Here is a 26,976-nt window from a genome sequence, read left to right as displayed (position 1 = left end):
CTAGCTAACGTGCGCAGTATGATTTAAAGCTAACTATTTTTTATATCAGAAATTAGTGGGTGCGCGTCAAGCGTTGAATTTGAAAAACGTTTCGGAGGCTTTGAATTTACTACGCGGTGCTTTAACTATTGTTTATCCCATGCAATTGCCACCGCACGACATCATACGCATGGAATTCAATAATACGGAGGACTTGAGCGGCACACAAGCCTCACGCGAAGTTATCGAACCGGTGAAGGCCCAATTGTGGTTCGCTGGCAAGCAAATACTGCCCGACAATAAATTATACAAATACGTGGGCAAGAATGACAAGACCAAAGTAAGTGGTGGTGTGCTATGAATCGTTGTGTTTAATTAATTTCTTTCAATGTGTTGTTGTTTAGGTTGTTGTCAAAATTAATAAACAAGGTGAAGGTCCACCTAGTCGCGAGGCTGTGCTCACGGAGGATATGCGTAAACGTATGATGGCCGAAGCTTATCGCAGGCAGGAACAATTGAAGGTAAGTGGTGATAGGTTTAAGAATTGGAAAGATAATCACTTCTTTAACTATGCCCGTGCAGTAGTACATAAAAAGTTTAAAATAGATAATACTTTCAAGTATTTATAGATTTGTGTTTTAAGTTAAGGGGTTTCGGATTCGTTTAAGGGGTACGTGTTATCGACTTTACAAATACGTAATTATTTTTCTAAAATAGTTTAATACGTTACTTCGAAAACTTCTTCCAGCAATAAAATTTATGGGGACTTTCGGACACTGAACACATTTACTTTTGTCGTTATTGACCAACTGCTTGTAATTTCTGGCTGTAAACTAGTAGTCATTCTATTTCGAAAGCTCAAATTTGAATGGGTGATAACCTCACTTTTTTCATTACAATATTCAATTGGGAATTTTTTTGTCTTTTTTTTCAATAAATAAAAGTCTCGTAGATTTTTTTGCTTATGCCTTTTTTTATTTTATTTCATATTAGATCTATTTAAATCTAATTTATTTAATTTAGCTAATTATTATGTAAATATATGTATGTAAAAGGTTTACTACATAGTTTCAAGTATAGGATGTATGTTTGTATGAATATTAATATATACACTGGTGGTCACATAATTAAGGACACTCCGTTTTCTTTTAAAATATTGGTTTATTTTATAATTTAAAAGCGACATATTTTTTTAAACTTCAGTTACCATATTTATTATCTTCTAAGGTATAGATTTATTGAAAATTTAACGAACAAATTGTTTCCCATCTGAACCAAACAAATTAAACTTGGATTCATCGCTCAACAGTATTTGTTTCCAAAAATCTAAGGGTTTTCCGATATACTCCTTTGCAAATTTAATACGACTCTTTAAGTTTTTGTTTGATACGTGCGGTTTTTTTCTTGCGATTCAAGAAGACGACATCTGATGGTTCGTGTTGATACATCGTTGGTCAGTTGATCCTTTATCGTGCCAAAAATTTGCCTGGAAGTTAAAAAAGGATTCGCCTTGCAAACTCTACAAATTACACGATCGTCCTTTGAAGTAGTTTTTCTGGGCCGTTTTTTTTCTTATTTTACTCCCTGTCCTCCGTAATGAATCAAGGCATTATGAACCATTGATTTTGAGCATAAAAGTTCCTTCGGTATGGCTCTAATGGACATTTTTTCCTTCACGTACTTGTAAATAATCATTTTCCTCAATTCTGGAGTACAACTCTTTTTTCGACCCATGTCCAACAGTTATTTTATTTGATATTGAATATTTAGTTAATATACAAATGATTTATACAACTTACCGCAAGTTTTTGTGTTAAAATAATAAAAAATCCAATAAAAAAATTGGTGTCCTTAATTATGTGACCAAGCACCAGCACACTCAAAATACAATAAATTCATCAAACCGCCGAATTTTAGTAAAAGTGTCTAAATTTGTCACTCAAAAACGTGCTACATTTTTGAGCACAGTTATAATATACCGTTGCAATTTACAGTGGGTCTGTAGGCGAAAATTTAGTGCTAAAAACATTGAACTGAATCGCGTGTTTTACTCAACTTTATTTTGTCCCTAATAATGTGGCCACCAGTGTATGTATAAATATAATGCGTTAACAGCGTTTGATAGATCGACAGAGTATATCCTGTATAAATTTCGGTTATGTTTGTTGTTGTTGTTTTTAAGAAAATGCTATTTAGTGGAGTTTTGAATAAATTTTGATGAATTTCTAAAGCGAATATGAAATATTTTAATGTGAAACTCTTTGAGTTGAACTACAGAATTAAGACCATAAAAAACTAAATTTTTTTTTTCATTGAAAATTTAAAATTTAGTTTCATAGAAAAAAAATGTTTTGGCATGTGAAAATAAAACGAAGTAGTTGGATAGCCAAGGTCTTACATGAATTTAAATGTGAAAACGTTTGAGATCAATATTTCAGTGGTAACATGCTAAAATAGCTGAAGTCGACTTAAGCTAAAATATTTATTTTTATTTTTAGTAAAACTGGACAACACTTTTCTTTTGATATTTTAAATTTAGAAATTTAAGTTATTTTTTCAGCTGAAACATAACGTCGAATCTCGAATATATTGCTCAAAATAACTCGAATTCTTGTTTGTTAACTACAGTATATCTATATAACGAGAAATATGAAAGATTTAATGAGTATGCGTGACTTCGATGCTATTGATGATCTTACACCTAACAAATAAGGCATATATATAACATTACAGTTATTTTGGTTTTCCAACAAAATGCATACAATAGCCCTACACAAAATGTAACGAGTGTAAACTTTAGTTTTTCTTTTAGCTTTTCTTTTTTAGTTTTTGGTGCATAAATGCTGCATAAAGTGCGTTTGTAGAAAGTGTAAATCATACGGAATATATAGTATATATGTATGTACAGATATATTACTTGCGTAGTACCGCAATACATTTCAACGATAGCTACATAGTTACATAAAGTATAAATATATTTATCTAAATAAATGTTGCATACACGTCGCGTCACATACATACATAAATGTGTGTATATATATATTTACAGTAAATCAGTTTCTAATATATTAGTAAATCCATGCTCTTTGTATAATGTCGTAATTGTTTTTGCTAAAGTTTTTTGTTTTTGATTTGATATTACAAAGTATTAGTAGTTTTCCTCAAAGTTTTTTCATTTATAAATTCATATATATATATATTTTGATTTTTTGTTGTTGTGTATATTAGTAAGTAGTGTGAATTCCATAAAACAGACTGAGTGATTGTTGATTTGTTTTCATTAGCTTTGCGTTAACATTTGATTAAATGCACATAAATACCTACATACATAAACACATATAACGATCGTACGTTTATATAGTATTTCGATCGTACACTTGTACTTGCCGTTACTTTACTCATTTGCCGCTCTAATTTAGTAACTTTTGTGCTTACTAAGCTTTGCATACTACATAGAGTTTCTAAATCTGCAACATTTAACTGTAAAATGTGTAATACTTTGCCAAATCGTTGGTATCGTGCTTATTTCGTTGCCTAGGGCTGTGCTCACATAATGAACGCGTACATATTTATAAGCTCGCATACAAGACATACATATTTACACATCTTGTTTCTTTGCATTTATATTATTCTCTTAATGCATTTTCAATTTAATGCTCAACGCTCTTTGTTGCTTAGGCTGAGCACAGAGTGGCGCGTAGAGACAAGCAGCGATGAAATTTTGAAAATTTAATGTGAATTTTGCCACATGTTATGGCAAGCAAATATATTAGTAAAGTTTAAACTGTTATTTTTTTCATTTGTCTCCACTCCAATCCGTACTTAGCCTTAGGTCCCTTCGCAAAAAGCTTCGTATTGTATTTTATATTTTTTATATATAGCAAACAGTTGCTCTTAGTTTTGCAGATCATATTTTATTTGTATATTCTCTTTCAAGGTGTCATTTGATCTCTAGTCTAGTTATCATTACTAAATTTCGCTTCGGTGGTTTTTAAGAAATGCATTTTCGATAGTACTATATATTTTACTGATTTTATATTTCAAAAATATATATATTTCTAATATAAAGTAAAGCTCCTTAGTTATAAATGTGTTTTTAACATTTGTTGAACTTTAGAAATTGTCTTCTAATGTTTAATTTTTAGTTAATTTATATGAATATGGTTGTATCGTAATATTAGTTAACGTCTAGTTGTGCAATAGAGCGCAGAAAATAGTTTGAAGACGCATGTGCTGGAGAAAATATGGTTTGATTTTTGACAATTCTCAAAATATGAGAATTTTCTAAATTAAAGTGTATATTTATCTCAGAATTATAACGGTTCAAACAATATAATATACTATAACGATAACAGCAGGGCAACTAAGAGAGATTTCTTCCCAATTGTCAAAACTAAAATCAAGTCAAGTGATCTTAAAGTGACTTTAGATTCACAAATCAAAGAAATATTTCTGAGAACTTAAAAAATATGAAATTATAAGAAAAAATATTTTGCAAATATTAAAAAAATGTTGCTTCGAAACTTAATAGTAAAATTTGTATGGACAAAAATATTCTCCTTCCTGTTTTGTTATGGAAAAGTAATGTCAAAGACAATCTTCATTTACTTTAGAACTTTTTTCAAAATATATGTTAAGTACTATATGTATATGTATAAATATATATTTTTATACACTCCCAACATGAATTATGAATTATTTTTGTAGAAAACAATAAATTAAAAAAATATACACAGATAACGCAATAATTTTATTTTGGGTCATAGAGGTCCAAAATAAAAGATCACATGTGTTTTTGTGATTATGAATATATTATTTTGGTTGTTAGTGTTTTTGTAAAATTTAAAATATTGGCATTTTACCTAAAGTATATAGATATATTTTAAGATTTCTTGACTTGATTTTAGTTTTATTGTTTTTTTTTTGCTTTTAAAAATATAAAAATCTCGTCTTAATTTTTGATACTAAAATGAGTATAATATCAGCAACATCTAATAAATAGACTAAAGTGTCAAAAAGCATACTTAATTAGTGAAGTTTACCGACACACTTTGAAGCCAATAAGATGTTTTTTGTATGCTCTCTATTCTTTCAAGTAAGAATGAAGCACTACCGCAGAAAGAATACCGGTTGACAATGCTTAAAGCCACAAAGCTGTATTAAAATGTTTACTAAATTTTACTGAAATCTATCATAATACACTAGAAGTAATCTACAATTTGCCTAAATCAAGATTTCTAAATTTTTGACTTTTTATAAAAAGAATTTATATATTTAAGAAGCTTTATATTTGTTGGGTCTATCACAAATTATAGGTATATTCCCGCAATATCAATGTAGTCATATTTAGTCTCTTTAAAGTATTTTTTGTTGAAACTTGACAGAGAATACTAGAATTGTTAACCATATTTTTCGTAAAAGCAATAATTTTTATATCTTTTGAAATAATGAAGACAATTTCAATGTCATGTCTAACCGCACCATTATCTCCGTTTACTCGCACATATTTTAAGGTGCGTTCAGACATTGCACTAGAAACATTTTCCATGATTTATGTTTCAGAAACATTTCTCAATGAATAGTTAGATATTTTTTTTGCCTAACAGTAAATTAAATACATATTCCTGTATAGTTATATAACCACGAGATATTGGTATATATATGTATGAGTACTACAATAAATTTTGTTTGATTTTTTTTTTACTTCGCTAAACATGTTCCTCTCTTTTTGTTGTTGTATTTGTATTTCTTTTTTCGTATAAGGCAGTCATTGTATTTTACGGTGTCTTCGTATAATCAAATGATCGTTAATAATGAAGCGATATTAAATACAAATGATGTCATCATACTCCTCCGCTGCTGAAATTTTCGTGTTTTCTTCGGTTTTATAAATGACGGCATGATTATTTTCTGTATGTGTAGTTGTGCATATTTGAATTTCCGCTTAAACGTCGTCGTATCGTTTAAAGCTCAACGAGTGGCTTTTCGGGTGCGTCACATCTGGAAGCTTTCTCATCGTCGTATGTGCGATCACTGGCGCCCGATTCGGTGGCGGGGCTTAACGGTATCAGTGATTTTGTGCTACCGATCATCTCGTGTGTGTCGATAGGTGGTTCATCCTGAAAATTGTTGGAATTATAATTATTATTATTAATATAAGATGTTTTTTTCAAGTCTTCCAAAACAACTCACCTCGATATTTCTACGCCTGATATCCATATCGTCGTCTGTGTCGTATATTTGCGTGCTCTGCTTGCGTTGCTTGCCCCGATAGTTATCCTCCAAGTCGGAGTCTTCGCCTGAGCAGACGCAACGCATTTTGGCATCGTCGCCAACCTTTGTTACGAAATTTAATAAATTATTTAATTAAGTCTCTTGTTGTTTACTAAGTAGGAAATAAATATGATGGCAATACTGTCATTTTTGCAATTACCTTGACCAATTTTGTTATTATGCAAAGTGAAATCGATGAAACCACAAACAGCACAATCGGGACAATTAGCGAGACCAGCAGCTCACGATAGACCTTGTCCAAGTCGTAGCGTGCCACCACAAACTCCACAGCTGGATCCTGTATGTTGACGAAACAATACTTTCGCAAATGAATTCAATCGTCATAAATACATAAGTAGTAGTTCTAAATGGCATGTGCGTGCCGGAAAGCCAACTATTGAAGTTCAATCGGCTTCCCTTTGCGCCCACCCACCGCAACGACTCTTCGGTTCACCTCATTTAGTAACTAAGTAGTTGGAGCTCACCTTGTTGTAGTAACACTGATAGCGTGACTGCGCCGTGTTGTTGTCGCCATCGTTGCCATAGCGTGCCACGAAATCCTTGCACTCGCCGCGCAACGTATTCACGCAGCCCTCCAAGTTGATGAACAATTTCTTCCACGTGTAGATTGTCAGATTGGCCTGATTGGGTAGGAAACGCTGTTCCGGATCGACGGAATGTGTGCTGTTCGCATATATGCTCCAGAATTGTGTGAAATTCATGAATGGTTGTGGCAGTGTGCCCGGTTCCAAGATGGTGCCATTTAGGCAATCCGTTGCGCTATTAATTGAAAAAAAAAAATTATGATATTTTTCTTACAATTTCACTTAATTTACTCTAACTACATACAATATCTTGTCGCCCTCGCGCTTCACTGTGGCGCAATTGGTCAGCAGTTGACCATCTTCATCCTTCCAGATTTCGGTGGGTTCAATTTTTACACCATGTTCGCTGCCGCGTGCCTCATTGAAGGCCACAGCGGTGTCGCAATCGGCGGTGATCACAGTGTCTTCCTATTAAACATAAAGTATATTTCGAAATTATTTCATCAAATCTTGTCATATAACCTCAAATAGCAGTTCGAAGAAACATAAGTCTCTCTAGAAAACATGTGTTCAATATAGTTATCTAAAAAACTTACATGCATTAACAGCACATTGATCGAAGTCGTTGTGATCTTCGTGCAGTAACGATCGCATGTGAATGGTTTCTTGATCTTCGTACAATGCACTCCGTGACATTCGAAGAAGCCATTCAATTTCGTATTGTCCTTTGCTGAGTTGATGGTGGGCCCATCCGGCTTGTGATGACACAAAAAGAATTCCGACATATTTTTGCAGTGACCTAGATATTTTAGGAGAAGATTTTAATGTGTTGGTATCTAATATTTAAGAAGATATGCAATTGGGTTATTTCATAAAGCTTTCTTACCATTCGAGCAGTTGAAGACGCCACGTATATTATTACAAACTGTACCGTTATTGCAGTTGAATTTGTTCAAACGATTCATGTCGATCTGTTTACGAAACCAAAAATTATTTTATGGAATAATTTAGCTAAATTAATTAATAATTCATTAAAGTTATTCGAATTGATAAGATTGAGAAGGATATTGCTTCTCAATACAATGTTATGAGACTTACGAAGGCATAATTAAGTCTACAGTTAATAAGATTTGAATTAAGAGTGCGTGACTGAGCTCTCAAAATCACGCATCGGCTTCATTTTTAGGTTATTGGATCAGCACCATGTCGCCGAGCCTAGGATTAGCAACAACTTCTCTACCCTTATTCCTTCAGGTGAGGTTTGGGTGGTAAGAAGTCGCTGGAGGAGAGGCACGGTGAGCTTCCTCACTTATTATACGCTCAAGGCTGGTTAAGAAATGCTTATTTTTTACTAATGGTGGCATCGTTCTACTCTCCGATTAGACTGGGCTGGGTTCCTGGCCACAGCGGAATCGTAGGAAATTGTAAGGCTTATGAGCTTGTTAGGTAAGGTTCGTCTGTCTCGCTCACAGTAGCAAAGGAACATGTAGGACTACCCGTTATCCTATTGTGGTTTACTATTGGACAGGTGCGCCTCGGCTGAGCTGGGCAAACGATGGTCAGTCACTAGGGCTTGTGCAGTTGCCAAATACTTCCGGCCTAAGGTGGTTCGGAAGATGTCTAGCGAGCTATGGGTTCTAACTGACCATTGTCTCAACGGGATCCACGCTATTAGGATAAAAATCTCACCGGATGCTAGCTGTAGAAGCTGACTCGAGTATGGCGCGATGGAATCAACTGATCACTTTCCTTTGGAATGTCCCGCCATTGCGAGATCAATACAAACTCTTCTTGGATCTCACTTTTTCGAACAACCGCGCGAAGTTCCGAATATATAAGCCAAAATTTTCTGCAGATTTTAATAAGGTCAGGGCGCTTTGTCGAATGTTAATACCTAACAAAGGGGGTGATTCTGGCCTTCGAACAGTCATTCAACCTAACCTAAGCTATATGTTTAAGTCACAAATTTGTATAGTAAAAATTTCTGTCGCATATTCTTACTCCGATAGCGATTGAAAGTATCCCATATTCTACTCTGTCCTAACTTGACCATCCCTACGTACTATTTATCTATTCCAGACCATTGTAAAATTCACCTTCATAAATTATTTAAACTAAATTTGGGAACAACTCAGTCAACAGTTAATTGACATCATGGGCGTAACTATAAATTTTTACCCCCACTATTTCGACTATTTTGGAGTACAATGTAGATTGATGTTATTTTTCCGAGAACATTATAATTAAATTAAATGTCGGAAGCACACGAGTCTCCAAGTTGAACGAAATGTTGGTTAACTTTCATCAATGACGTCAAATCATGCACACAATTTCATCGAATCCATTCTACGTAAATTGCCAATTGCCATACATTTCCGGCACTCTATGACTATGTTGGCACACACAAGTCTAAATATATACAAGTGTACGGAAATAGCCATCAATGACATCGATGAATACTCGAAAATCACACTTTAGCTCTTGAGTAAATGTCAAAACTCTGCACTTGTCAACAGCATGCGGTGAGCCCAACACACATATACATACGCTCTCACGCACAGCACACACTCCTTCACTCACAATCTCACACTTTGGTGTCTATTTTGTCCACTTTCCCCCCAGAAAAAAGTAGTCAAATTGAAATTTTCAGCACTTACCATGGCACAGGATGTGTTGGCGATTCGTGTGCAATTATTGAGTTGTATATCGGTACCGTTACGCCGCACCACCGAATGTATTTGTGGACAAAATCCGCTCGTACGCGTCAAACACCATTCACCGCATGAGGCCCACGGGCAGTTATTTGGCATTTGACGATCAACCGTTTGGCACATAACGGGGTCCAGTTCGAAACCGGATTTGAATGCTCTGTAATTGTAATTTTGTTAAAATTGTTGATTAGTTTCTGAATAAATCAATGGACATATTGAATATATGTCCTGTAATTGCAAATAATAATATATTCAGTCGGATGAAGTGTGTAGATAAAAAGCCCGTCACCTTCATTACCCCTAGTGCTAAGAAATGGAGTATATAATACACTCTCTGAACAAACTAAAAAAAATAAACTAAAAATAAATAAAAATAAACAAATTGTCTATGGATGTCTCGTATTTGTTCCAAGTTACGGGAGAGAAACGTGATCTAGAGACTTGATAATGTTAGGTTCAGAAATTCGTGTTATGGTCTATTTCTCGTCGTGTTTTTAGTGAGACCGAGTAATCTTGCTGTAATTGACTATAAGTTATACCATTGATTGCTCGAAAAATTTATTTCTGGAAGAGATTTCAATAATTTCTTCTTCTTTTTGAAAGGCGTAGACACCGCTTACGCGGTCATAGTCGAGTCCACAACAGCGCGCCACGCATCTCTCCTTTTGACAGTTTGACGCTAATTGGTCCTTGAAGACAGGTCCTTCTCCACCTTGTCCTTCCATCGGAGTGGAGGCCTCCCTCTTCCTCGTCGCTTCCACCAGCGGGTACTGCATCGAACACTTTCAAGAGCTGGAGTCCATTCGAACAACATGACCTATGACCTAGAAGATTTGTGGTCCCTATCTTCAATAATTTGCTACATTTAATTATATCACAGGAGTATTGAAATATTTGTTCTTAAATTGTTGGATTTTTCTAAAAGCATTTATGGTTATATTGTCGAAGCAAAAAGTCACAACTTCTTGTGTCTCCCTAAAAACAAGATGTAATACTTTTTCACCCAGTCCAGCTGCTAACGGTAGAAAATACAAGTAAGAAAAAGCTAAGTTCAACCGAATATTGTATACTCTCAGAATTTTTGTTTTAATTTGATTAATAAAGTTCACTAGAATAACTAAAAATCGTTTGATGTTATATATGAGGACTGGGGTAATTCCTGAATCGATTTCACTGATTTTCACCATCAATCTACATTATATCCTAGGTTTTAGTTCACTTAGTTGCTCTAAAATATCTCATTTATTAACCGATATATACGGTATAAAGTCAACCGAAGGTTTGAAAAGTTCAAAGTTTCATTCCGATATCTTCATTGATGTAGGTTTGAAAAGTTCAAAGTTTCATTCCGATATCTTCATTGATGTATATATATTGTAAAGTGAACGAATCCGATTGAATTCAAAATTGAGATATATTAAAAGTAGGCGTGATTGTTAACCGATTTGCATTCGATAATATCAGGGTGTCAAGAAAATATGATGTACAAAATTTTATTGAAATCGTTCGAGTAGTTCCTGAGATATGGGTTTTGAACCAAAAGTAGTAGTTTTCAATATAACTTATAGGGGTGGGCGTGGTTATTATCCGACTTCACCCAATTTCATAGTGTATAATCGGATTCTAGTGGGAAATGTGTCCAGTAAGTTTGGTTTTTATGCATTAGGTAGTTTGGGAGATGAATATGAAACCTTATTGAGCAAAACTAAAATTTTTCTAAAATTTTTATCTAAATCGGAAATTCTTGGCTACACGCATGGGAATATTATTTTATAATTACTTAGAACTCTCTCCTTTTCCATGAATATTCTGGGAACTAAATATATGTCATATTCAAGACCAAAAGTTTATTATATTATTATATAAATATAAAATATACATAAATCAATGCTAAAATATGAAATAGATATGAAAGCTATTTTATCTTTCCCAATAATATCGCGTTCAAAGACATGATATACAAACATTTCCAAGACGCAATCAAACACCTAAAAAGGGGTTGGCAAATCACTGATCACGATTATTTTCATATTTGTCTCGCACAGTGTTACACCCGTACATAAATATATACATACATATAAATATTTGATTTTGATTGCATTGAATAAGGAGTTTGCGTACGTGCAACGCCACACGTCGTCGACACTACAAGCAATTATACCAATGATTACTCACTTAAGTGATGGCGAATAGATGGCGACACTCAGGTAAACGATGGACACACAGGACAGCACCATTGTCAATTGGCAGAGGCAAATGGCGCGACAGATGCGCTTATCCTGCTCCGGTATGAGACGCGGCTTATCTTTGCGGCGACCCATGTGTAGGCTGTGGCGTCGTAAGCGACGATATTACTAAACGATGTGGTGTGTACGCGTAGGTGGGTTGCAAGGATTGCCAAGGTGGGCACTTTAATTGCGATAATAGTTGGTACTCACGCTTGTTAAATATATTTTTACTTATACAATGCGGTGGCTTTAGGTGGCTGTGTTGTCATCTGGGTGGCGAATTTCTTTATGTAAATATTTATATATCGTTGTTATTGTTGTTATTATTATTATGATTGTGACTCACAGGTGGCCTTTCACACTGACTTTGTGTATATATATTATATATGTGTGTTGTCTTTGTCGGACAACTGTTTCTACACTATTTACCGTTAAATGATTGCTGTGACACGCTTTTGTTGTATATATATATATATCACTTTTTTGATATATTTTTCTATTAAATGCACATTCATCGCTGTTTTACAGCATCTTCTTTTGATTGTTGTTTTTGTGTTTTCGATCGTATAATTTTTGTTTTATTACTTGTTGATGTCATTTACTCACACATGCCCATGACCATTAGTCACACAGCAGTTTTTAAACTATCACCAGGCAGAGATAAATACATAGGAGCACACACATACCCACGAATGCATAATTTAAATTAATTTCTTTCGCATAAAATGCCAAATTTAGTCCTTCGACAAACTTTTGCTGCGTGGTGAGGCCGACACACACACACGCAAACAAGTACACTCACACACAATGGCAGGGAGGCATAACCCAAGTGGCTGATTGTTTGCCTCGTTGCTGCTTGGGGTTCTGTGCTATTTATTTATGTATCACTTCCCACTCCACTGAGTCTCGTTCGATGAAAGGTGTGTAGGTGGGTGTGTTCTGTTGTTGGGGGTGGAGAGTGAGCGAAATATTTGGAGTATGTAAATTGCTGCTGCTGCTGCCTGCGGAGTTACTATTCAGTTGTGTCTGTGAATATTCCGCACTTTTATTTTTTCATTTCTGCAGCAAATACACACCAATACTTACATACACTCATAAAAATATTAAAAAAAATGCTGCTTATTAACACCGTTATTGCATATTAATCGCTTTTATCGCAATTCGCCACTTATATTTGTATAATTAATTCTTTCACTTTCACTTTCATTTTTATTTTCTTGGCATTTCCCTCGTAAACGCACGAATCCACAAGTATTTACAACATTAATGTGAATATACAGTTATAAGTTTTTGTTGTTTCTTCGTTTTACTCGGCTATATGTAGGTTTGTTGTGCTCGCGTTTTGTTCCGTTAGACAAATTGGCAGTGCGCCGTTATCGCACACAACCGCTTTCAACGAGTATCCAAGTGAGACTAAACGCTCATAATTCTGGCTTCGCTGAGGCAGTTTAGTTATCAGCTGCAGAAGGACACACACTTTCTAAAATATGCGCGCACACTCTGCAGTGCTTTCTATACAGAATCGTATGTATGTGTTTGTGTGCTTAGAGTATTTGTTTGAGCGCGCGCTTTCGTTTCGACTGGCTAAAGCAAAAGCAAAAGCTTCGTCCACAAAGCTCACAATGTCATTCACACTGTGCAAGCGTTGCCTATAAAAATTGCAAAAGGAAGTTGGTGAGAGTGTGTGTGTGTGTGCTTTTGTGCGTGAGTAAATATGATTCGGTTGAAGCAGTAGAAGAAGCAGTAGCTGATTGCCGTTATGTTGAGCCTTAAAGTCTGCTTTATGTTATTACCATTTTAATAAATTCATATAATTTGCTTAATTAAAGTTAGATTAAAAATTTTTGTAATAAAATTTTTATGAAAATAAATAAATTTTATAGCCAAGAAAAACATCCGAGTTTTGTAGAACTAGTTGGTGAGGTTTATACAATAGATGAAACCAAATAAAGTTAGTCAAAAGCCCAACGTATTATTTTTAATTTATCTTAATGAATTCTTCACCAGGGAAATTAAAAAAAAAATATATTTTTTTGTTTAAAAAAAAAAAAAATTTTTGTTTTTTTTAATTAAAAATATTTTTTTGTTTTTTTTTTTAATTTTTAATTATTTTTTTTTTAATTAAAAATTAAAAAAAAATATTTTTTTTATTTTTATATTTAATGTTTTTTTTTAAGTAAAAATTAAAAAAAAATATATTTTTTTTATTTTTTTTTTTTTAATTTCCCTGGTGAAGAATTCATTATGTTTGTGAATATATTTGCATTTAAGGGGTAAGGTGAGTTTCGAAATTTAAAAATTTGAATAACAAAAATTGTTTTATTATTATAAATAGCGCAATATTTTTAAAATATTCTCCAAAAAATTCAAATCGATCGAAATCGGTCTAATTTTAAATGTTTTCTTCCTGGGTCCTTCGCCCAATACGCTATTTATCTTTCCACTCGTATGTTAGTATTAATTGGCGATTCTTTACGTTTTGCCACAAATTAGATGATTTTAGGCATGCGATTAGTTCGTCAGCTTTGCAATTTAGGAGTAATTTCAAGGCCGAATGTACTGTCTATCTGCCTACTAACAGGTACCAAGTTGCTCCTATACCCGTTTTGCCTTGGTGATGAAAATTAGTGAAATCAGTTCAGGGCTTACCTCAGCCCTAATATACTATATATGATTATTTTCGTTATTCTAGTGGAATTTCTGTCGATTATCTTAATAAAACTATATCAATAAATTGCGAGAATATAAAATGTTCGGTTGACCCGAACTTAACCTTTCATTACTTTTAATATCTATAGATTACAAATTGTTTGTATGGGGAATTAGAAATTTTTCTCAGTAAGAACCATCTTTGTATTTCAAGGAATATCAAGCTGATCAGCTGTTCTCGAGTTATGCGCTTAGCAACACTGTTAACGATTCATTTTTATATTATAGACTAGGAGACCGCTCCGGCCTTGTATGTACCTTCTCTATGTACCGTCTCTTGGGTGGATTCATTATAAAAAAGTAAAATGAGGAAAATTCGAACATGAAATTATATTATATTTGGTATGAGTTAAAACTTGATTACGACCTCTAGTCTTTGGTGTTCGTTGTTTTTCTCTCTGATTATGAACGCTCAGAGTTCGACGCCCTAGTGCGAACTTGTATATTTCTAAAATTTGGTACTTGGGAGATTTTGAAATTTTGTTCAGCAAGCAGTTGTAAGGGCTCGTTACTCAACTCTCTGGCATGCGATTGTGATGCGAAGAAAATGACTTGCAAGACGATTTGCAGTTTCAGATTAAGATTCTCCATCACGGAGTCTTCTTGATACCCTCACATGTGAACTATTTCCAGAAAGTTGAGATTCTAGCAATAAATATAGCCTATGTTACTCGGAGTGAATGTAGCTTTCCAGTGGTGAAATTGGAATTTTTGAAATCGGCACAGTAGTTTTTGAGTTTATTCATTACAAACATACATACAAATCTTTTCTCTTTATAATGGTAGTATAGATGAGAATGGATCTTAACTTTACAAACAGAAACTTTTTTCTCTAATTCGTCTGAATAGCCTTGTAAATATTTGTTGTAATTATGAATCATATATAACAATTTATATGATTTTTTACATTAACTTAACTGATACACCTCTTAGGATTCAAAGAATTCTGCACAATTCCATTAAAAGAACTACATTATAGTATATGTTATTAGTTCTTAAGCCCTCAATGTCTGTAACGTTTTGAGAATGAGTCATAATAATGTTAGCCTCGTTAACTGACATCGCGCTGCTTTGGTTGATTTAGAGTACAAACTAAACCCAAGCTTACTTTGAGGTTAAATTTAATGAGAAGTAGTTCTTCTTACGATTATGTCTGAAAAGTACTTATTTTAGAATATTTAGTTTCAGAGTACTTATTTTAGAATATTTTTGTGTACGGTGCCAGATTTCTTGGGAGACCATTTCCCTTTGTTGGAATATTAAAAATATGCATTAAATTGCACTGTCTTCAAAATTTGCCAAATTCGAGTTAAGCCTTCTTGTATACCTTAAAAAATTAAATAAAAAACATTCCACTCATACTAGTACATGCGTGTGCTTAAAAATGGCAACACCATCTAAATATATGCATATATGTATGTATGAATGTATGTACATGAGTTATGAGATTGTTTGCTCGGTGTTGAGTCCACACAGTGTTCGCACTGTTTGCCAATTTTGTTACTTGAGTCGCGACGTCAGTGTCAGCAACGTCAATACTGAGTGCCAACAACGCAAACTGGACTGGTCACCACGCACTGTCTCTATGGAACTGATTACGATGCTTTTATAGCGGTCGTTGTTGTTGTTGTTAGATTTTTTTTGCACTCATAAAATAAACATTTCTATTACTTGAACACAAGAGGACGCATGTAAATTTTCTCTGTGCGCTAGTAAACACTACTGGAGCCGCTTGTAGCGCTGGCAGACGTTGCTTTCTTCCTAGTTGTTATTGTTGTTGTTCGCAACAGCATGGCATGTTGCGTATACGCCAAGTGCGCGAAATGCAAAGTATTTTCTAAGCGTTGTGGCGGTTATATTTTTACTTTTATTACTTGTTGTTTTTGTTGTTGATTTCAGTTGAATTCTGCAACGTTACTTGCGTTGCAAAGAGCGCAAATCTCAAAGGCAAGCGGAAATATAAACAATTAAATACACAAACTCAACACTACACCAACAATAACCACACCACTTTGGGTACGTAATTGTTACTGCAGTCTCTGGTCTGGCAGCTCTGGTCTGCAGTGAAGTCATCGGCATCTCGGCGTGCCTTTTAAGTATATTGCACTGGTGCCATGGTGCCATGGTGCTTTGTGTGCTCATTGTTTGTTGGCGCTTGTCAATTACTGTTGCTGTTGTTGGCGTTGTTTTGTTCTTGTTCCTCCATGTTCTTCCACTTCATTGTTTTCACAACGATTTCATTGTTGTTGTTGTTGCGTACGAGTGTCTGTGTGTGTTGGCATTGTGCAGCGCATATTTGTACATTTGTAGGTCACATTAATTTTACAACAATAACAACAAGGTGCAGTGCACAAATGATTCGTGAAGTGATGAAATGAGCAAACAGTTAGAAGACACAGTCAAATAGTTGAACAGTTTTGCCTTGCAGATTGTTGGCAATGAATATTTGTGTGTGTGTGTGTGTGTGTGTGTGATGGTGGATGGCAAGCAATCAAGAAAATAAATTAACAATGTTGTCATGGCGAGTTGGCGTCGTCCTTTGCTTCGTTTTGCGTCAAGCTTTTCTCACTTTTCACCAGTGACGGATTAAGGACAAATTGCACATTCAATTAAATAATTAAAAAGGGGAAATAAGGAAAAGCAAAAACAAAAACAACACATGACACTTGAGTGCTATTTTTAGTTGTTGATGATGCGAGAGGCGAGTTTAGATTACAAAGTGAGATAAAGCGAAAATGCTTTAGGCCATCTTTGTACTTTCTTATTTTGATGTAAATTGAGGAATTACTTTTAATTCCTCTGGAATTATTTGACGGTAATTGAGCAATCGTTAATTAGTTGCATATACGTGGTGTGTTCAAAAAATAACGGGAATTTTAAAATGTCACATTGTCCAAAAGAAACAAAAAAATGAAATGTATGTATAAAAATGGAAGCTAAAGCAACTTAAAATATCCTTAAGGGGCACACCTAGTGTAATGGCCTAAAAAAGGAGATTTTTGGGAATTTTTTTATAAAAAAAAATACTCTATCAATTATTTCGAAATTTTAAGAATATATTCATACATGTTTCAAGAATATACAGTGAAATTTTTGAAGAAAAAAATTATATATTTTTTAAGTTATAGTCGATCTCCAACGGCGCGAAAAAAAGGTCCTTCACTGCTGCAGTCATTCCGGCCTTCTCCGTGGATAAAAGCTACAAAAAAAAAACAAAATTCCCGTTAAACTAGATAATATTGTCTGTACAATGACCTACGATAAACAAAAAAAAATCAAAAATTGACAATATGGCGGCGTTTTAAAAAAAAATAGTCGAATTTTACCCAAAATTTTGGTTGTTTTTGGCCTGCCAATTTTCGATTTTTTGATCAGATCAAAAATCGATAGGTCATTGTACGGAGAACTATATATAGAACATGCGAAAAAAAAATTCGATAGTGATCGGATCATTTGTTTTTGAGTAATCACTGCAGCAAATTCGGAAAATGCTGTTTCGAGAAAAACGCGTTTAAAGATAAAATGATCGTATTTACTGTTACCGAGCGGCTGCTCTTTAAATTGCTATACTTCAATAACTATTTGAGATTTCGATTTGAAATTTTAATATGTTATTTTTTACGGTGTAATCTTGCGAAATATGAAAAAAAATTCGATTTTTTAGAAATTTCACACTAGGTGTTCCCCTTAAGTATCTCGAACCTTTTTCCACTCAAAGTTCGTTTCTGAGATTTCATGGTTTGTTTAAAAGGGGAGAGTCTTACTTAGGTTTCGGATTGTATCAGCAGATAAGAGTATTAGGGTGGTGAGCTAAGGTTGGAAAGCTGATTCTTGCGATTTTGGTCGTAATTAGGGCACACTTGGACGGCTGGAAATGTTTAATTTCATTTAACTGTAACCGATTTCGAAAATGACAATACTAAATACTCGAGTTTATTGCTGCTACTATGACAAAATCTCCATCCAATAAAAATCATATATGGAAGGAGTTAAAAATATCTGGCAGAAATTAAAGTAATGGAAATGGAAAACTATGTTACCAAGTACATAAAAAGGTTGTTGTTGTTAAAAAATATTATTGCTTACGATTTATTTTATTATTATTATTAACATTATCATGTCATGTATCATAAGTCACCATAGTAACACATAGTATCATTATCCTGTGTAAAAAGTATTTTAGCATGCCAAAGTTTTAATAGTGTTGAAACCACGTAGCATAAAAATATATCATTAACCTAAGACACATTAGCATTAATTATTCATTAACCTGCGTTAGTTGTACGCGGCGTATACGTAACATTTTCAAAGTGAACTTTAACTCTTGGTATATGTACATAAAAAACCATTATACTTACACATTTTCTCGTTTATGATTTGCCTATAAATTCCACTTATTGCTGAATTACAAAAACAGAATTGATTTGGATTTTCATTTGAATTTTATTTAGCAATTGCCGTTATCTTTATTTGAAGATTTACAATTTTGCGCTGAAGAAAAATATTTTTATTTTTTTTTTTTTTAGTTTTTACTTTGTAAATAGAATCCTGTATCGATTTGTTACAATTTGTATTTGTGTTAGTATGCAGGTAGGTTTTGCAAAACGTTTTGAAGTGAGATTTTGTTGTTGTTTTTTTAGCTTTTGTTTTCCATAGCCAAAAACTAATAGCGCCGATGCTATTTGAGAATTTTGGGAAGAAAGTGTGCTCAGTTATAAAAAATAAGTAATTTTTTCTTTTCAAAAATATAAATTAATTCAGCAAATGTAACAGATTGTAATATAATTACATGCTTCATTTGTGATTTGAGGTTAATTAAGTGGTTTTCTTTTGGAGTTTTGATTCGTTTGCTATTGCTATTGCAGTTTTTAAACTATATTATTGGCGTATTATATTAAAATAGCATAAGTTGGATTAATTTAATGTAGGCTTTTTTACTTCTATTAAACAATTTTGGAATTTCCTCAAATTCAATTTGAATATTAAAATTTTTTAAATTCAAAGTATATATAAAGTAAAGTATTTTAGTTAAAACACAACAGTGGAGCCTCCAATATATTGATCAAAACAAGTCGAATACTCACTCTTTACTCAAGTCTACTTATACTATTTCAACTTCTTGCCACAGATAGTAACTCACAACTCAAGGTACTCAAGGATACTGCATTGCCAGCTTGTGCTCGAGCACACAACTAATTCTGTTGCATTTTTTACACAAAAATTAAAATATTCACTTTTTAAAGCAGTTAATCAAAACGAATTTGGATAACTTTATTGCAAAATTTTTTGGTTACTTTAGCTCAATAAGCCGCTATTAAGTTTATGTTATGGAAATTCATATTTCGCACAGTTTTAGCAAAGCTTTGTAAGCACATATTTATATATACAATGATTTTTTTTTATGATTTATACGCGCTTCAATACAATTGAAGATTTAAGCGCTTTTAAAGCTTTTGCAACAAATTCAAAGAAATTGATTTTATTATTATAAAATTATTGAATTTTCTCAAAATCGTTTTGGAAAGGTACTTTTTGTTGTTTTTTTTTTAATCAATTTTCAAAACCGTTTTCGATAGTTACGTTTTTTGGGGAAGAAAAATCGTAAAATGTTTGCTTACACATTTGCTGAAACTGAAATTTGTTTCCTATGTGTTTGTGTGTGTGTGTGTGTGTGTCGTTAGTATTGTATTATTGTTTAACACAGTATGATACATATGTAAGTATATTTACCATTTTAGCTTAACTGTAATGCTACATATTTGTCTAGTCTAACTTAAGTAACTGTTTAAGCCAAATTCGATTTACATTACAATTCTCAAACCTTACCAAAGTACATTATTCAATTCATTTACTATTTATTTGCTTTGATATTGTGGCTTTCCATTCCTACATTACTTATACAACATCTTCAAACATTAAACAAAGTCGGATTTTTCTAGGGTACAACACGCTGAGAACATAAACATACATATAATTATGACTATTATCACAATCCTTGTTTTTTTTTTTTCAATATAGTTTATAAATAACTTGCTTTGTTCTAAGTCAAATTCAACATATTGAGTTACATAATTTGAATTTTTAGAATTTTCAGCAAAACATTTCTTTTTGTAACAACAAAAGTATATAGTTTAACAAAATGTATATTTTTTACGCAAATTTATGAAGGTATAGCGCAGCTGCTGTGTTATTATTGAGTGAAAAATTATTTCAGCTTTCATTTTTACCGAAAGAGCTTACATAAATTTAAAGCTTGCAGCAGCGCTTACACTTGTCTTCGTTTGCTGCACGAAACAAAAAGCTTTTCGAAAGAGCTTTCATAAATTTAAAGCTTGCAGCAGCGCTTACACTTGCCTTCGTTTGCTGAACAAAAAAGAGCTTTCATAAATTTAAAGCTTGCAGCAGCGCTTTCGTTTGCTGCGCGAAAGAAAAAGCTTTTCGAAAGAGCTTTCATAAATTTAAAATATTTTTTTGTTTTATTAGAAAAGTGTGGCATTTGCTATTTTTAAATACATATATACGAATATATTTTGAATTGCTGATATTTTATTTTTAATTTTTTTTTTTTCAAATAAAGCTGTCGTCGATACTTACATATGTAGTACTCTCTTATGCTACAAACATACATATGTGTTGTACTTAGCTTATAATATTTATTTATAAGACTCTTTTATATTAATAATATAAATGCAAAACAAGCCCTACAATATTTTAATTTATTTTTTAATTTTAATAATTTTCATATAAATATTTGTTTTAGTTTTTGTTTTTTTTTTGCTATTTTACATGTGGTGCTTTAGCCTTTGCATATCAAGTTTTACTTCAAGTGCAATTGCAATTTGCAAAAATAATTCTAAAAGCTTTTTTTTACTAAATAAATGGTAGCATAAATACTGCTTTGGATGGTTTTGTAATAAGCATAATACATACATACTTATTGTAAATACTATTGGAGTTGCGTTAGACTATTGCTTGGCGCTTGTGTTTAGCGTTATTGTGAAGGAGGAGGGTGGATGGAGAACAGTACGAATTGTCAATTTTTTTTATTATTTATTTACTTATCAAATTGCGAATACTGTACATACATATATACATATGCATGTACATAACTGTAGTCACGAACGCTTTCAGCTTTAATATTGCCTAAATACATATGTACATACACAGCGCCATAACTAACTAGCTACATATACAGTTATGTATGTATATAAGTACCATGTGTGTATGAGCGTAGGTAGATAAATATTTGTTATTTATTTGTAACTGTTGTGTACGAATACAAAATGTGGCTATCGATTTTTGTTTTATTTTTTTTTTTGGTTTCTACAACGTATTCATTCTACGTATACGCATACGAGTACGAGTATTGTTCTTGTTGTTGTGTAAGCAGCTTTTCTAATGCTACGAGTATATCTAGCGCATCGCTAGACTCGCTAGTTCACTAGTATTCCATATCATCTTCGTCGTCACTTTGACACAGAAGTTTTCTACAACGGAAATTTGAATGAATGAATGAAAAGAAATTGAGTGTGCTTTTTGCTGTTTTTCTTTCTATATTATTGCGTTTGTGTTATGTTTGTGGTGTTCTTGTTTTCTATGCTGTTTGTCACTACGAAAATCAGGCAAATTTGTTGCGCGTGCGTTTGAGAGAAACGAAAGGCAGACAAATCGTACAAGACTACAGGATTGCATGCGTTTTGAAACATTTAAGTATGGAATTCACAATTTCTGTTATAAATTCTAAGAAAATTGTCTACTATTTAATATCTGAAAACGTGCGGGAAATCAAAATTACAAATACAATTAAAAAATGTTCGCTTATATCGTGGTTAGTACTACAAACAGACAAATATTTAAGAAAAATTTTAAAGAAAGGTTTATATAAACCTGAAATTTCTAGTAAAAAATAATATTTTTTTCAACTTACTACATTTGAAAAAAAGTAAATTTGTGATATTCAAAAATTATACAAATTTGTAAATAAATAGAAACAATTATTTTTTCTAAAAAATATAATTTAGTGTTTCTAGTCATGCATTTCAGATTCCTAAAAATATAACGTTAAGCTTCAAGCTCACAGTTCTCCTTTTTAAAGCTCCTTGTTAAGAATAAACTTGAATCCATTCCATTCACTTCCTTTTAATTTAAAAATTTAAAAAATATACAATATTAAACCTCGCTTTTGCCAAAAGAGTTCCATTAGCTGTAGAATATATGTTTTTGAAAAATATTTATTCATCCGTCTATATTAATGTTGTCGTCTTTTAAATAGTCCCCATTCGATATTATGCTCTTATGCCAGCACTTCTTCCAATCGTCTGCACATTTCTTAAACTCGACGTTTGGGAGAACCTTTGGCTCTTTCAGCGATTTCTCGTATTCTTGTAAAATACGGCGTCCATGTCTGGTGAAAATGGAGGCTGAGGCATTGTAACTGTTTTATTTTTGCCAAGAATTCACCAACAAGCAACGAAATGTGAGCTTTTAACAAATGAAAATCACCAAGCTCATAAAAACTGGTCTGACCTAGCGGCTGTTACAGACCTAGTAAACAATGAATGCAGCTGGGATTTTATCGTACTTGAAGGTCTTCAAAATAATGTGATAATGGGACTATCCAAAGCCAAGAAATTTTAAATTTCCCTCTATTTTTTTTAACACTTATAAATACAGAATAAAATTAATTTAAAACTGATGTCAAATAGAAACAGACGAGTACTTTGGTGCTTTCAATTTCAATATTTTTAAATTCATAAGAGATTCAAAGTCAAGGCTATTATCTAAAACTGTCAGGCTAACGTGACGTCACGTGATCATCAGCTGATTTCAATCAATCAACTTATTAAATTATCCGTTGATTAATTTAGTACATGAGTTATTGAACTAAAGACCCATTATAAAGTGAAAATTGAAAAATAAAATCATTCGAATATGCTAACTACTACTAAGTGTGAATTTACCGCTCACAAGTGTAAGTTACTCGAACAAGTTTTCTAAATTTATTTTAATAAGATTATGTGCGCTACTTTTTTCGAATAAGTGCCATTTAACTAGACTACGCGTACTACATTCTTAACTAGTATTTCATATTTAGATATAATTCAATATTTTGCTATCAAGGGTTTAAAAATGTGCGCGAGTAATAGAAAAAGGTATTCGATAAATTGCAAAACTGTGTTTATAACATTATTTAAGGTTTTTGTTGTTTTTTTGCATTTAACGATTAATTAAATTCATTTCAAACGGTTTCAATAGGCACTTGCATACATTTCGCTTAAAAATTACTGAGGGATAACGTTTTCTCCGGCTTGCAATTCATGCAGTTAACAATCCTGTAAATATTTGTTATTATTATTATTTTATTTAACTTTGTTTTTGTTTTTGATTTTTTTTTTCGTACGTTTTCGTTTGTTATTTAAAAGGCGTTCGATCCTAAATGAATTCACTAAAGTTAATGACTATAACGAGTACACTACGAGCGAGTAAAATATGAGTTGAGTTGAGAGAGAGTAAGTTCGAGAAATGAAAAGTAGAGAGGAGAAAAAGGAAAAATTTAATTTCTGTTAATTTTGACAACATAAATGCAACAACAATAGCGCCAATCAACATGCCAATATAGTTTTATGGAAATACTCGTTTATTGGAATATTAAGAGCATGCAAAAAAATTACAATTCAACTGAATTTATACAATTCAACTGAATTAATTACAATTCAACTGAAAAAAATTACAATTCAACTGAAAAAAATTACAATTCAACTGAAAAAATTACAATTCAACTGAAAAAATTTCAATTCAACTAAAAAAATTTCAATTCAATTGAAAAAAATTACAATTCAACTGAAAAAAATTACAATTCAACTGAAAAAAACTACAATTCAACTAAAAAAAATTACAATTCAACTGAAAAAAACTACAATTCAACTGAAAAAATTACAATTCAACTGAAAAAAATTACAATTCAACTGAAACAATTACAATTCAACAGAAAAAAACTACAATTCAACTGAAATAATTACAATTCAACTGAAAAAATTTCAATTCAACGGAAAAAAATTACAATTCAACTGAAAACAACTACAATTCAACTGAAAAAAATTACAATTCAACTGAAAAAAAATACAATTCAACTGAAAAAATTTCAGTTCAACTGACAAAAATTACAATTCAACTGAAAAAAATTACAATTCAACTGAAACAATTACAATTCAACTGAAAAAAACTACAATTCAACTGAAAAATATTACAATTCAACTGAAAAAATTACAATTCAACTGAAAAAACTACAATTCAACTGAAAAATATTACAATTCAACTGAAAAAATTACAATTCAACTGAAAAAAACTACAATTCAACTGAAAAAATTACAATTCAACTGAAAAATATTACAATTCAACTGAAAAAATTACAATTCAACTGAAGAAAATTACAATTCAACTGAAAAAAACTACAATTCAACTGAAAAAATTACAATTCAACTGAAAAAATTTCAATTCAACCGAAAAATATTACAATTCAACCCAAAAATATTACAATTCAACTGAAAAAAATGCAATTATTTTGGAAAAATTTTCATTATAAATCGTTTAACCGTTACAAATATGTATGTACATGCTTACTGTCACTTCTTCATAAATTAAAATACTCAACCATTTAAATATGTATTGGGGGAGATATGCCATTCTTAACTACAAAAATACATTACATTACGGTAATTTAAGGAAAACACAAGTATTCAATCGATAAAATAACATGAATGCTTAACGGTACAACTGCATTTACTACAATTATGCGTATAAATATTTATAAAGTAGGTTTTATGTTTGAATATGTCTATGTTTGCTACACATGAAAATACGATTATGAAAATAAATATATATATTTATGCAACGAGTATTTAATAATTTACGTATGCAATAACAAATTTTGAAAAAAACATTCCAAATTACACAGGTTCTTTATGCAGGTACAGTTGGATATAGTTATGATTATAATTATATTCTCATTCCATTTCATTTTCTTTTTTTTTCTCTTTCTCTTGTTTAACTAGTAATTAACGTTCATTACAACAAACTTAAGATACAGTATGTAAAAGTAATGCATACTGAGGGAGGAATACGAGCATATGTATGTGTTTTGAATGAAGTAGTTAGGTAGTTAAGTTCAGTTGGTAGTGATGATTAATTATTGTTTAAAACAATTGTTTTCAAAACTCACTCTTCCTTCGAGGGAAACTTCTCCGCGTAGACACGTGATGATTTATTGCATGCTTTGTCACAACAGGGGCAGTACCAATAGCTGAGCACACCAATCGAAATGGCGAATAGAACATTCGGTATGATAAGCGATAGCACGAGATGATACAAATTGTTCTCCCACGAGTAGCGACCGATCACCACTTCCGGGTAGGCACGACTGTAATAACAGGGAAATGGCTCGCCAATGTGCGAGTAGCTGTTGGAAGAAAGCGAGAGAGAGCGCGTAAGAGTACAAGTGAGAAGTCGTACAATGAGCATTACATGAAACTGCATATTTTGTTTTAGCTTACTCACCCATATTGGCGCGCAAAGACACTACAATTCGTTGTTGGTGGATAACCGCAACCTTCCGAATTGATGAGAAATTTCGTATAACTCACGTCCCATTGCACCTTATCCAGCTCGTGTGGGCTCTTCTCCCATTCACTGTATGGTATGCGTGTGTAGTTGACGTACAACTGATGGCACCTGAGAGACAAAAAAGGGAAGCAAATGTTAAATTAGAAGTTGCGAGAAAGATGCAGCGATATATTCGAATTTAGTACTAGAAACTATAAGATGTTTTGACTTAAGTGTGTTCTAAATCGATAATTAAATAATTTTCCGTCGTATATTTTTCATTACTTACTTGGTGAGTGATGACGTACAGCCCTCGCGGCATGAACTCCACGAACAATTTCTTATGCCCTCCGCGTAGACATGATCAATGACAACACACGTCACTGGCACGGGATCATAATCTGCAATAATCGTCGATATTGCGGGATCCACCACGAAGGGTATTAAAAAGAGGAAGGCAAAAACCGACAGTATTGCAGTGGTTCCTATAGATGAAAGCAAAAATGTGTTATAGACAATACTAACGAATAGTAAACGCAAAAGTAATTCTCATTCCTCACACTCACCAAGGCACAACGATGTGTAAAATTTAGCCTTCTCCAGTATCGACTCCAATTCGAGATCGCTCTTCTTCTTCTGTGGCGATTGCAAACCGGAGCGACTCGAACGCCCCGAAGTCGCTGTCTTTGTGCTGCTTAAACTTAGCTTACTGCCGGTAATGGTGTGCGCCGAAATTGTCGGACTGGTCGGTAGTGACATTGTGGTTGTTGCGGTCGAACTTTTCTTCATCTTGCTGCGCTATACTCCACCTTACTCTTTACTCGTTTTTACTAATACGCCTCACGGCTGGTGTGTGTCTGTGGTACGTTAGACGGTTTGTGTACAGACTACAGCTATTGGTCGTTTGTAGCCTTGTTTGTGTTTGGGTTCGAT

At 32.8% G+C, this 26,976-nt stretch overlaps 3 protein-coding genes across 4 annotated transcripts in view; 1 reads left to right on the top strand and 2 right to left on the bottom strand.

Moving 5' to 3' along the window:
* LOC105214986 (cilia- and flagella-associated protein 298) overlaps window positions 1–24,128 on the top strand; it is a 24,683-nt gene extending 555 nt beyond the window's left edge. Inside the window, exons 2-4 of the mRNA XM_054228457.1 lie at window positions 50–319; window positions 384–500; window positions 23,868–24,128. Of these exons, the coding sequence (XP_054084432.1) occupies window positions 50–319; window positions 384–500; window positions 23,868–23,885 (405 nt within the window). The 3' untranslated portion in view covers window positions 23,886–24,128. The remainder of the gene's footprint in view (window positions 1–49; window positions 320–383; window positions 501–23,867) is intronic.
* On the bottom strand, window positions 4,726–13,130 carry LOC105213554 (uncharacterized). The gene is made up of 9 exons (XM_011186467.3): window positions 11,684–13,130; window positions 9,455–9,665; window positions 7,684–7,768; window positions 7,394–7,596; window positions 7,102–7,265; window positions 6,738–7,032; window positions 6,413–6,550; window positions 6,172–6,315; window positions 4,726–6,098 (listed from the first exon to the last, which is right to left on the bottom strand). The coding sequence occupies exons 1-9, from the start codon at window positions 11,827–11,829 to the stop codon at window positions 5,943–5,945; spliced, it is 1,542 nt and encodes a 513-aa protein (XP_011184769.1). The 5' UTR covers window positions 11,830–13,130; the 3' UTR covers window positions 4,726–5,942.
* On the bottom strand, window positions 21,206–26,976 carry LOC105213540 (protein tipE). 2 transcript variants are annotated; one of them, XM_011186454.3, is made up of 5 exons: window positions 26,610–26,976; window positions 26,333–26,528; window positions 25,999–26,172; window positions 25,664–25,900; window positions 21,206–21,932 (listed from the first exon to the last, which is right to left on the bottom strand). In XM_011186454.3, exons 1-5 carry the CDS (start codon window positions 26,830–26,832, stop codon window positions 21,887–21,889), a joined length of 876 nt encoding a protein of 291 aa, XP_011184756.1. In that variant the 5' UTR covers window positions 26,833–26,976; the 3' UTR covers window positions 21,206–21,886. The 2 variants fall into 2 exon arrangements, with proteins under 2 accessions (XP_011184756.1, XP_011184738.1); XM_011186436.3 differs by lacking the exon at window positions 21,206–21,932 and adding an exon at window positions 23,614–23,777.

This window comes from Zeugodacus cucurbitae, chromosome 4 (genome assembly GCF_028554725.1).
Source record: "Zeugodacus cucurbitae isolate PBARC_wt_2022May chromosome 4, idZeuCucr1.2, whole genome shotgun sequence".
Taxonomy (NCBI): domain Eukaryota; kingdom Metazoa; phylum Arthropoda; class Insecta; order Diptera; family Tephritidae; genus Zeugodacus; species Zeugodacus cucurbitae.
This window is presented reverse-complemented; position numbering and strand designations above follow the sequence as displayed.